Source organism: Symphodus melops (genome assembly GCF_947650265.1).
Source record: "Symphodus melops genome assembly, chromosome: 9".
NCBI classification, from domain to species: domain Eukaryota; kingdom Metazoa; phylum Chordata; class Actinopteri; order Labriformes; family Labridae; genus Symphodus; species Symphodus melops.
In genome coordinates, this window is record NC_136699.1 from 10370276 (window position 1) to 10382707 (window position 12432).

At 44.7% G+C, this 12432-nt stretch overlaps 1 protein-coding gene across 6 annotated transcripts in view; it reads right to left on the reverse strand.

The window, feature by feature from the left end:
* Nucleotides 1-12432, reverse strand: part of atp11c (ATPase phospholipid transporting 11C (ATP11C blood group)) — a 40503-nt gene that overhangs the window by 12458 nt on the left and 15613 nt on the right. For all 6 annotated transcript variants that reach the window (XM_079352362.1, XM_079352359.1, XM_079352363.1 and 3 more), the window contains exons 3-14: nucleotides 11943-12032; nucleotides 6749-6829; nucleotides 5177-5284; nucleotides 4370-4498; nucleotides 3868-3956; nucleotides 3226-3276; nucleotides 2752-2816; nucleotides 2580-2661; nucleotides 2114-2264; nucleotides 1410-1607; nucleotides 858-1028; nucleotides 288-499 (exon numbers count right to left, since the gene is read on the reverse strand). In XM_079352362.1, the coding sequence (XP_079208488.1) occupies nucleotides 288-499; nucleotides 858-1028; nucleotides 1410-1607; nucleotides 2114-2264; nucleotides 2580-2661; nucleotides 2752-2816; nucleotides 3226-3276; nucleotides 3868-3956; nucleotides 4370-4498; nucleotides 5177-5284; nucleotides 6749-6829; nucleotides 11943-12032 (1427 nt within the window). The remainder of the gene's footprint in view (nucleotides 1-287; nucleotides 500-857; nucleotides 1029-1409; nucleotides 1608-2113; nucleotides 2265-2579; nucleotides 2662-2751; nucleotides 2817-3225; nucleotides 3277-3867; nucleotides 3957-4369; nucleotides 4499-5176; nucleotides 5285-6748; nucleotides 6830-11942; nucleotides 12033-12432) is intronic.

The window sequence follows — 12432 nt, forward strand, 5'->3', positions numbered from 1 at the left end:
AGTGATGGAAATAAATACGCAAGGGAAAAATACAAAATGAAAAATAAAATAAATACTGAAGTTAAGCAGCCTGGGAAATAAATAAATAGGCTGAATAAAAATAACAAAGGATGAGTGTCAATAAAAGGATTAAAGAACTAGTCTTACAAAAGAAAAACATAAGCTATCGGAATAATTCTTGTGATGAAATGTTACGGTCTATGATATATCCATATTCAAAAAAACACGCTTGCTTTTTCTACAGCTGTCACGTTCATCTCCCTGTGTGACTCCAGCCTCTTTCTTACCTCATTGCACCCTTGACCAGAGCAACCTCATCAGGTGAGGAGGCTATAAAGCCTCTCTCCTCATGAGGTGAATGGTGCACCTCTCCGTCCACCCCTAAGCCATCCACCTGGTCTATCAGTCCGTCCGCTTGGCCCTGACCTTGCTCTGGTGACTCCTTCACCTGGACTGTGTGGCAGAGGCACAGGGCACGAAGAAACAACTCCTCCCTCTCCTGGCAACACAAAGTGAACATGATTAAAATCATGAGATAAAGGATTAAATTAATTCATTTACAGCCTCGTAAAAAAAAAATAAAAATACAGGAGCTGGAGTTTAGATAAAGGTCAGAATTTAGAGCTATTTGTCTACACTGACCTCTTATCAGTGTCTGTTAAAGTGCAACAGTCTGTCAAGTGTGATCAGGTGCTCAAGAGCAATTTGCTCCCCTCTATGTTGACATGTCAAGGAGGATATATGTAGGTGACCTATGAAGGGTCTTTCTGAGCAGCGAGCTATGTAATGGCCATATGTCGTCCCGTGAGTGTAAGTGTTTTTCTCCAACAGATGGAGGGATGCCGCAGCAAACCCACCCTGCCAGCTTTCTGCTGTAGTTTGCTCACAGGTCCATCTGTGACACAGAATCCGTCCAGCTCGGAGCTTGCGTCCTGGTACTTGTACTGGAAGCCGTCGATGCAGCACTCGATGAACTCCATGTTGTTCTGAGTAAGGGTGCCAGTCTTGTCTGTGAAGACGTACTCCACCTGCAGGCAATGTCACAAGTGGACATGACGGACACTTTCAAACCCAGAAAAAAAATTCAGCCTGAGGATTTAACAAGTCTAACAATAAGACGAGGCAGTAAGTAACCCACAGGAAGAACTACAATCCATCCGTTTAACAAAGCGTCACATTTAATTCAAGTAATCATCTGACAAACCGAGTGTGACTGATCTATGGCAGCACTGTTTGAGTTTAAAGTGAGATAAAAAAAAAAAAGCAGGTGAAGTCAGGACAACGAAGGCAATCTGAGGTTTTTACAGGCAGGACTAATATCAAGAAGTAAGGAAAAGTCTGTTCTAATTCTAGCAACACCTACATGAATAGAGTTTGTTCTATTCCTTTAGTATTTGGTTGGCACTGACCTGTCCCAGCTCCTCGTTGAGGTCTGACGTGTTGACCAGCGCTCCCTCCTTGATTTCAGGGTCGTAGAAGTCCCGGTCCCACGCGATGAAAAAGGATCCTAAAAACTTTTGCATCTCGACCGTCACATACATGGACACGGGGATGATGAAGTTGAAGAGCACCATGAACGACAGGAAGTCAGTGAACATCTTTAGGTACTGTTGGGGGAAAAATGAAAACACAATTTCTTTTAAGGTGATATCTTGAGTTGAGACAAAAAAAGGGCCTACATTACCCAGACACATGGAGGCAGCGACAGCACAGCTGTAACACAGTGCTGACAGTTCATTGAGGACTAGAGCAGAAAGTTAACAACCAATGAAATGGACCATATCTCCACACAGGTCTGCAGAGGCCTTTTCCCCAAAAGAGTTTTATGAGTCTGAATCAGGAAAGGCCAGTGCTAGTAAAATGCACTTTTACAATGAAACTTTGAGCTTAGAAGTTTTAACTACAAACCTCTACAGGGTAAGTATTTTCTCTGTTAACTGCAGCCTTCAAGATTCAGGAAACAATTGTAATGACCATAAAGACTATTGATATAATGTTATAACTTCGCAGGTCGTGTTTATACCAGTTTTTAGAAAGATTTTTGTTATTGACTGTTCTGATGGTTTCATGCTTTGGCCACAAAAACAGAAACACTCTCTTACTGTGTACTCACCAGATTGGTGTCCTTCTCTCTCTGGGTTTTCTCGTTATACCAAGGCTCATCCTGTCCGGGCTTGCCTTGCCACACATATTTTAATGTTGTGCACACGAGAGCCTTGCTAACCAATATGCAAAGGTAAACCAGAAGGAAGGCATTGATGGACCTGGAAAATGAGAAAAGAAATGAGATAGTGTCACTAGTGTTGTATTTCAAACATTACAGATGGAGGTTCACAGGGTGACTCATAACACCACATGATACAATATGCAATACATAGACCATGATCAGGATAATATCCCGATTCAGAGATTCTGCCCTTGTCAAATATTAATACATCTGATTGAATCTTTGAGTAATTTCAATCTCGGTTTAAAGCCTGTTACAAACAGAAAAAAAAACCCTCCTCGAGGTAAACGATTTCCTCGATAATTTGTCCCACCCCTGACCAAGATCTTTACAACAAATCTTCTCAACCTACTTCTCCACAGCCGAGCGTTTCTGAGACTTGCCCTGGTAGTTAAGGGCCATCTTTGTCTCCATGCCTGTGTAAACGGCAACACCTGCAGAGAGAGGAGAAGAGAAGAGTGTCTTAAGATACTGAGCCTCAATTATATAGGATTGTAACACAGTCAAAAAGCCTTTTGACTCACCACAGATTCTCTGAGTGTTCTTTAAAGTTGCCCCTTTCAGCAGAAGGTTTTCTGGGCCCAAAGACCTGCACAATCACATCAGCACATCAAACAGTTGAGGCACACAGAAGCTGTGTAATCAGCACACTCCCCCCCCATTCTCTAAATGGAAACCTGGCAGGCAAGCAGGCACCTACTCTAAAATTCGCAGTGACAATACACAGTACGACTGCGGTCTGGGCTTTCACCAGTCCCAGTGTTCTTGAGAAGGACACTGGCGTTTGTTTATACAGCCATTACAAAATAGTCAGTGATAAATGCCTGTGGGAGAGCTTTGGAAGCATTGGCAGCAGCCATGCCAGCCCTGTTTTACAGCTTTTTCTACAACGAGGGATCAATGGAATAATGCTTTTTTTGTTGATTCAAAAGAAAGAAATTGAATGCCCAAGCAACGGTGTTTTGATTCAGCGTTCACTGAATCACGAGTCCTCTCACCTTACTGCAGGCTCCTGATTGGTTTTGTAGATGTGCATACGTCCAACAAACCTAGAGCAAAATGACATAGACACTCAGAAGCTAAATAAACCTTTGTGAGAACAGCACGTCTGACACTTTCTTTCATGTATTATTCAATCTGCTCATAAAACACTGGATCTTAAATTGAGGTATCTGGAAAAAAAACTACATCGGTAACTTTGAAAAAGTTTAGATACTCAGTGACCTAAAATCAGTGGCAGAAATTTGGGAGCCAGCTAATTACTGGTTGTTAGCCAGCAGCATGCTGTCAGTTTTATTGACTCTGAATCTCAGGCATTTGGAGCCATGGCTTACTCTGCCTGTCCCAAACACCTTTCTGATGCCTGGCTAAATGACAATACTCCAACTACTTGCATAAAGGGGGAGCCACAGGATGTCTGTGGATAGAGCTGAGATTCCTAATACTAATAAATATCGGCTTTGGGATGGGTTCACCAAAGACAAATCACATTGCCCTTTCCTAATATAAAACTAAAGTAAGTGTATAAAGGCTCGGGAAAAACGTCTCCATCGAACAATGCACAACATTTAACACACTCTAAACCATAGCAAAACATGCTTGTGTTGTAAACTTGTTGAGGCCACATGATGAGTTCCTACTTGTAAAGGTCAGGCTGTGGCTGTTCACACTCAATGGTGGCGTTGAGGGATTCCAGATCCTTCTCAGTGTCTGGCACTGTGTAGTGTGTCTGTAGAGGAGGTGGAGAGAGAGGGAGAGAGGGAGAGAGGGAGAGTGAGAGCGCGAGGTCATTTTTCATTTTAGCTGTTCCCCTACCTCCCACTCGCAGACAACACATGAAAGTAAGGAGACCTTAAAATACCCAAACACTACGACTCCAACTTCAGCAGGAAAAAAAAAAAAAGAAAAAAAAAAAAAGACAGAAATGTTTTTTTAAAGAGCGAGAAAATTGAGATGTTAAAAAACTAGAACACATTTACTGAAGAACACAACACCTTCTCTCATCTTTAAAAGCATCACATGTTTCTAAACGCTAACCAATGAAAGCCACATTCTGGACAATAAGCCTTACAAAGTAACCACCGACAACATGCGCATGCACATAATGTAGGAAGGTGGGCTCAGCAGAGTGCTCCCTCTTACTTTGTGGTTCGACTCTCCATCCAGACTTGCTGTGGTAACAAAACATGTGTCGTCGTCTCGACTCGACTGCAGCAGTATTAAATCACAGGGAAAGGTCTTATCTTCCTCCACCTCCACAACATCTCCAACCTGATAAAGACAAACACATCCAGACACAACTTCCCTTTCTCCCAGTCGCGCGAGTCACCGGATCATCGGGGTTCGTCACAGCGTTAGTGTCGGAGGCGTAAACAATCACAGCTTTGAGCAGTATTACCACTGGTGTGCAGGACGACTTCAAGTGAAATCCGTCACTTCTGATTGGAGCAAACATCTTCCTACTTTACCAAGTTATTTTGACTTTCTAAACGTTTGCTTGAGCTTTTGTCCTTTGAGCAGCAGGAGACAGCTGTCCAAACGCTCACACACAGAGTGACAATGTTTTGGTTTTGACAGCTGGATCTTGATTCTCAGAGGAGTCAGCAGCACTAGCAGCACTTTCACATGATCACAAGTCACGTGTTTACCTCGAGATATTCACATTTAATGTTTAAATGATATGATTCACTTATTATTCATTAATATCGTCATGATTTTAATGCATGTTTAACCCTGCAGCTGTAACATACAACAAGCAGGTGATTCTACGTTGGAGAAACACCCTGCACAACACACTCTGGATGTATAATAACAATCACTGCCATGATTCAACATGTAATCAGTTGAGCAGTGCATGGTCTCCCCTGTGCATTTATTCAAACCACTGTCGTGTCAAGCTGCCAGCAGCTTCTCTTTGAACACGTCTCCAAGGAAATATAAAAAAGGTACCTTGATCTTCTCGCTCTCCTTGCGTATCCTCCGGCCGTCCTCCAGCACCGTCACTGGGTACTTGTTCACCTCATAGTCGGCTTTGTGCCGTAGCCAGTCCTCATAGCCCTGTGGCAGCACATGAGAATCAGGTTAACATCATGGTAGTGTTGTTACCTACTGGACAGTGGGACTCAAGCTGTTCGATAGGCACATGGTGTCTGCTTACAATAAAATCCTCTGCACAATTATTATTTTATTACTATGTAAAAAAAGAAAGAAAAAAAAAAAGAGTGCCTGCCGCAGCAGGATCGAAAAGCAATTGTCCAGCATTAAATTGAAACAGTATATCATGAAATAATACTGAGTTGGGTAAAAACATAATTCCTGGAGCTGCTGGAGCAGCAGCAGAAGCCTACAAGCCTGGTGTAGACTCCACAAGTACTTTAAGACAGTGATAGAGGTCGAGGAGCTGCTGAAGAGATGCAAAGTGTACGAAAGGAGGAAACCACAGAGAGTGCCAAGATGGTTCTCAAGCCAAAAGTTGGATTTCCAGGGAAGATGATAAGAGGAGAGAGAAAATGTGGCTGAGTGATGCAGAGCAGTGATGGCAGGTGGATGAAAGGGGGAGAGGGGCAGGAGGGCTATTCCACGGATGGTCAGTCGAACTATACAGTTCACCTCAGCCTGACTAATGGAGTTGGGCAGATCGCCTTGCTGTCCTACTTCAAAGCCTGCCTGAAGGCGGTCCGACACTATCAGTGCACCCCACATATTTTCTGAAGGAAGTCCGCCCACTGTTGTGCATTTCAAAGCCACAGCAGTCGACTTACTAAAAAGACAATCCTAAAACAATATTTCTAAAGCTGAGACTCAGCAGAAACAGAGTCATAGGGAACAGCACTCTGCCCGATCATTTGTATCTCTGTCATAGACTCTCCCTCTCTCATAACCATTTTTTCTCCCATTTCCCCAGAGCCCGTTTTGTCTTTTACGCCGTTCGAATTCACCAATGAAGAATGTTTATACAAAACTCTAGACAGCTGTCCTCATACTTTTTACAAAAGCACAGCACAGGATTGAAGAAGGCGGGGGGGGGGGGGGGTAATTGTATTTAGAGGAAGGATATAAAGCCGGGGGGCAACATGAGGAAATACAAGAGAAGAGAAAGCAGAATATGAAAACAAGGGGTTGAACATTATCAGGGGCCGCTGCACGTGTATTTTTCCCTCTGGATCACTCACCAGCCTGTCCTACCTAGAGTCCTGCAATGAATCACTGACATCACACAAGCAACAGCCAATCAAGACTGAAGCCTGGAAGCCTGTGACGTGCACAGAGAAGCGAGCAGCGCTGAGCAGAGTTCCTGGTTTTTACACAAACTCTTGGATTGGGACTTTGGAATATTCCAAAAACTGCAGAAAGGTTTTCATGTTTTCCCTAAATGCATATTAGTTTTACATAGCAGTTATTGGCCTTTTGAACTACTAATAAACAGTATCTGGGAAAAAAAAAAACCCCAATAGTGGTCGACCCCTTGTAAAAAAAACATCTCTGATCAACACTCATCAGCAACATTAAGCTGCCTCTTACCTGCTTAATTGCCGTAACTGTGATCACAAAAAATAAGGGTAGGCCACTGGTGACTGGGCTGGTGGGTGTGTCCACTATCACCTGGAAGGGAGCAGAAGACACACATTTCACTCCAGAGAAATACAACAACACTCTTTAGTCAACACATGTGCATTATGTAGCGTGCTCAAAGGCTTACTGCAGCCCCTGTGTTTGTGGCCACGGAGGGAGGAGTTTGTGGTGACAGTTTGGGAGATGTGTTTTTGCCCTCTAAATGCCGGGTGTAGTCTCTTTCTGTGAGGCAGTATTATTATCCCCCCCGGTTTCATCATCAGGAGGAAACACAGGGGAGACATTTACATTTTTGCAAAGGGAGCCAGTAAGGTTCTGGACCACAGAACTTTTAATTAAGTGGGCAAGGGACAGAGTGCTTTATCTGCAGGCATGCCAGCACTTCTGTGTCGCTGCCAAGGCATGGACGACGGCCAACACAATCTTTGCTGGACTCACCTTACCTGACTGAGCTGTGTGCAATTCAAACTGTATCCTAAGTGTTGTCGTTTTACGTGTAGTGTGCTGCTGCTCGCTGAAAGTCACGGCTTAAAAATCCACGGCAAAGAAAACATTGAAGTGACAAGCGTTTTGTCCGTCCAATATTTGCCCCTTGATAGGTCGTGTTGCAGCGTACTTCTAAAGGAACGACGTGAAAACGTCACACGATGACCCCCGCGAGCCGAGCTGCACCGGGCTTCTCCAGTGTTCCTCACTCACGTGACTTCACCGGAAGCTGAAGCAGCAGACGTGTCGAACAAGCCGTTAATTACAACCGGGAAACGATCTCTTTAAAAAGACATCGTTTGAAACAGGAAACGAGTCGTCGACTAATGTTTCAATGTCCAGCCAGGAGCTTAACAGGTAAAAAAACACAAGAACTATGAAGGATGATGAGGTGTAGAGCTGGACTCAAACAAGGGGAAATAACTGCCATGGCTTTAATGTGAACGAGTAAATAAATACTGACTGATAAACATGAGGACTGGCCATGTGCAGTATTTCTTTAATGAGTGATCAGGTGATCCCATACTGACCAGACGAGCACATGACCAAGGCTCACAGCTAAAACCCCCGACACAAAACATGCTTGTGTGTGTTTGTGTGTGTTCCCTAAAACCTTCATAAGATGGATTTACTTTGGCATTTCTGATCCTGCAAAAAAAAAAAGGCCTGCTGTTCTCCCCTCTGAGCCGGAGAGCGTGTCCGAGCTCGCGCAGGCTCCCACGTAGCCAGTCGGTTGGTATTCCGAGCAGGAGCATTACACGCCGTCAGATAGACATCAACTCAAGAAAGAGCAGGAGATGCGGTTTGAAGCCGTCTCCGCTGTTCTTACTCACTTGTGCTTGAATTGAGAAGAAAAACAAAAAAAACAAAAAAACCTGCAGGACCACTGGATCTTAAACAGAGCTGAACGGGCAGTCACATTCTGTACCCGTACAGGCGCCTACTCACACAAACACACATGGAAACAAACACTCTACTGCTGGCCTAGCCAAGCTTTCCTCTAATGTCACTTAAAAACAAAGATGGAGTTGTAGACATTGACTTTTTTTTTTTAGAGGAGTGCCGACTCAGAGGACAGTCTGCATTATATGTGTGTGGAGTGTCGTGGTTAGCGAATGTGGAAAGACAGAAGCAGAGAGTAATAATTCTGCTGCAGTAGCCTCAGGTGTTGCAAGCCAGAGGTGAGATTACTCAACGCTCAAAAAGAGCAGAGTGTGCACATGTGGATAGCAAATGGGGCTCTGTGTTAAAGACCCATTACACATGACACATTTCTGGAGGCGTTGCTGAAGGATTATAGATTCCTCTGCAGGAAACATCCATGTACCCCTGACTATGTTAAACCTCCACTGTCTGCATTATCCAATCCCCAACGTCACGCTCTTTTCTTGACTGCGGATGGTCAGCGTTGATGGCGTTCTTCATTTTAACTCTATATATTTATTCCTCCACATGTCCGGGTTCAAGATTTCCAGAGGGAAAGAAAAAAAAAAAAAAAAGAAACAACTACAGGAGTAATTAAGGACATCATGTCCCTTCTAATGCAGCAGCCAGATGGCCAGACTTGAAAAAAAAGTGTGACCACAGCACACAGTGTACGCGTCACAAAGCAGACTTTCAGCTTAAATGCTGTTTGATTGTGATTTCTTTGGTCCTTCGATTTTGATGGCATTTGTTCAATAGAGGACTATAAAAAGAGACGGATCAAATGGTGTGGGTTTTTTTTTTTTTTTTTTTTAGTGTTCATCAACACTGATTCTATAAAAATGCTTTCTTTCATCTTGTACTACAAAAAGTGTGTGAAATCAGACTCGACAGGCCTCACAGTGGATAACCGCATCAAGGACAGAACTCGTTTCTGGAACAGGTTGAGGGTCAAAACTACCCGATTGAAAATACTGCAGCATCAAACTCCAAAGAACACTAAAACCTTCACAAAACCTTTAGCTACTGTACAGCAGCCAAAAACACGACAACCCCTTTCCCCAGAGCTCCTCTTACAACTGTTTATCTGCACTGATTCAAAACAATCCCTGTTAAACTTCCAGATGGCCAAATACCTTTCCTGCTCTGCACCAAATGCAAAGCCAAAAAAAAAAAAAGAAAAAGAAAAAAGCCCTCAGCGACAGGAGTGAACAGTGAGCTGATGCTGATGTGTCGCTGTGATATCAGAGCTGAAGAGCAAAGCAGCATAAAGCCCTTCATCTGTGCCGGGGAAGTGTGTCAGAGTGAGCGACAGACAGCAGGTTCCAGGGGTCCCAGGGCAGCGTCGTGCCCCCCCCCCCACCCCTGGTGTCCTCCCACCCCCTTTTCACGCTCTCCTTCTCTCGCCCCCCTTGCTCTCTCATCACCGTTTCTCTCCCTCTGGTCCCCCTATTCTATTCCTGTTCGATCAAATTCGAGCAAAGACATGCAGAGCTATTTTTAGCAGAGTGGTGCTTTTTTATCAGCCTGTGTCTATTTGTGGCTCTCTCAGAAGTACAGAGGGCTTCCTAGCTGCTGACGTCAGCAGTGCAGCGCTGCAGAGAGATGGGTGGAATGTGGGAGAGAAAGGGGGGGGGGGGGGGGGGGAGCAAATGACAAAGGGAGATGCAAAAAAGGAGGCAAGGACAGAGTTGCAGGATGCATGACATTTGGTCGTTGGTTGAGCATTTGCATAGAGCCTCTCGGGGGTAAGTGAGAAGGTTTATTTCCGTCGGTGCGATGCGAGTGAAGAGAGAGAGAGAAAAAAGAAAAGAAAGAAAGAGCACGCACAGAGTCTGTGTACCTGTTTCTCTCTCAACTCTGCTTCTGTGATATAATAGCAGGCTGCATTGGAAAACGGAGTGGTTAGGATAAGGAGCCCCTCAAGAGAGGCTGGATTAGTGGAGAGACGCCAACCACGCTGCAGCGAGGGTAAACACCGTCAGCACACCCACCGAGTCATACATCGCACACGGAGCACGGGCGCACATGCGGCGCGTTGACGCACAAGCAAACGCCGCGCGCTGCACAAAATCGCACACGCTGACGATTCGTGCATGTTTGATGCAAACGTGCTCGGCGTTAACGCGCGACAGTTTCACACAGAAGAGTGCAACTGTCCGTTATCCAGAACCTCTCTCCGCGAGCCTGGGATGACATGAGGAGGATAGAGCTGAAATGAACTGTAAATACAGGTAGAAACAAGAGCCGGGGGGGGGGGGGGGGGGGGGGGGGGGGGGGGGTTTAAACGCAGCAATTGATCTGCCATTGGCTCGAGAATTATGGAATTACTCTGTGACAGCAGCACGGTGATATTTCTCAGTTTGGCACGGCGCTGAGTTTCATTCTGTAAGCTTATGGAGAGAGCGCAGCGGTCCTGAGAAGGCCCATCACAAGCACCTGTTTACTCTAGAGAGGGCTGTGTGCCGCCAAAGTTTAGGTTATGCTAAAAATACAGACATCAGTTTCCATCTTCATGGAGCAGAAAAAAAAAGGGACAAGGAACGAGGAGAGGAGAGGAGAGGTCACTTCAGAGCACAGAACAGGGGAATAAGGATGCCAGTCAATGCTTATTGTCAGCGCTTTTGGCCAGTTGACAGCTTCCATTTCTAAGAAAAAGGAAACAGAATACAAGCTAACAATAACAGACAGACTGAACTCAGGGATCACCTTATTACAATACCCACAAACATCTGCTAAAACTGAGGACATGACACTAAAAGGACAGGCAGTCCAAATAATGTTAGACCCTTAAACACTGATTCACTCTTTAAACCTTGTGATCTTATTTTAGACTAATGCCATCCTGATGTGCTACATAAAAGATGTCCACATGCTCCGTCGGTAGTTTTAACAGCCGGTAATATAAATCAATTCATTATGTAACGTGTGATCTGACAGCTCTGGAATAACGGGCTGGAAGAGGAGAACTGTTGGACCTCAATCGAAGTGTACACTTCTTTCCATGTTATAGGAACAGAAAGGGGTTAAGGACACTTTCTAACTAGTTGATGATTTTACTTTTACGGGGGAATGAAAACACATCCAGGTGTTTGGTGTGACGGCAGCGTAATAGAGTCACGTAGGAATGTAGAAATAAGAAGACATTTCAATGTTTATCTCTGTATTGCTTTCGTGGACTCTCACAGTTTGTGCAGCGTTCCTATTTCAGTGTGTACGTTAGCTTTGGTTTCAAACGCTACATCTCCATTCACTCTCCCTCTGCTGGGTCATGCAGGGGTCAGCTAGTGGCTACGTGACAGCATGCTGTAGCGTGCTGCTGTGAACATGTACCCTGTACGTATTTCCCTTTGAGTAGTTGACGCCTGTCAAACAATGTTTGCATTTTTTTTGTTTACCGTTTGGACGCGGAAACTGAAACGTCCCCACAGCGTCTGCAGCCTGTCCTCACAGCACGCCATGTAAAGGTAATGTGTGTCGTGTTGTCAGCTTCCCCGACATTAGTGCGTGGTGATTGGATATTTACTTGTGGGGAGTGGGTTCCTTATCCCAGCGCATGGACTCACTCACACAAACAGAGCTAGTTCAGAGAGACTGTAAAACAGCATTTTACAATCTGAATATCCTACTGCACTGTTCTAGTTCCACCTAGTCACAACAAGCAGCCACACAATCATTATTCATCAAAAACAAAGACTTGGTTAGGGTTGAAACACAGAAAGCTCGTCCTCACCTGCACCAGGAAGATGATAAGGAAGTAGAAATTGGCAATTCTTCTAAACTGTTCAAACAGGTTCTTTGGTAGGAAGTTCCAAACTGTGTACTGTGGAGGGAAAAGAGCATGTGAGTCACAGAGGAACTAAACAGTTCTAACAGTGTGTGTGTGTGTGTGTGTGTGTGTGTGTGTGTGTGTGTGTGTGTGTTTTCCCTGATCTTTTCTGTGTCATTTTCTCATTCAGGCGTCATGTTTTCTGCTGAACTCTGGGAGGTTCAATAAAAGCTTAGCAAAAAAAAAAGGGAGCCAGATCAGAGGCATTCAATATTCACAGACTCTCACATGTGTGCATTCTATCTGAACTGAGGGGGGGGGCCTTCAAAAGCTAAAAGTCTCTGTTCTTGGTTATGCCTTTGGAGACAGCCCTTGGGGGGGGGGGGGGGGGGGGGAGGGGGCACAGGTATTTCATTGATTGGGATTAGCGATTTATCTGCTTAATTTGCCTCCC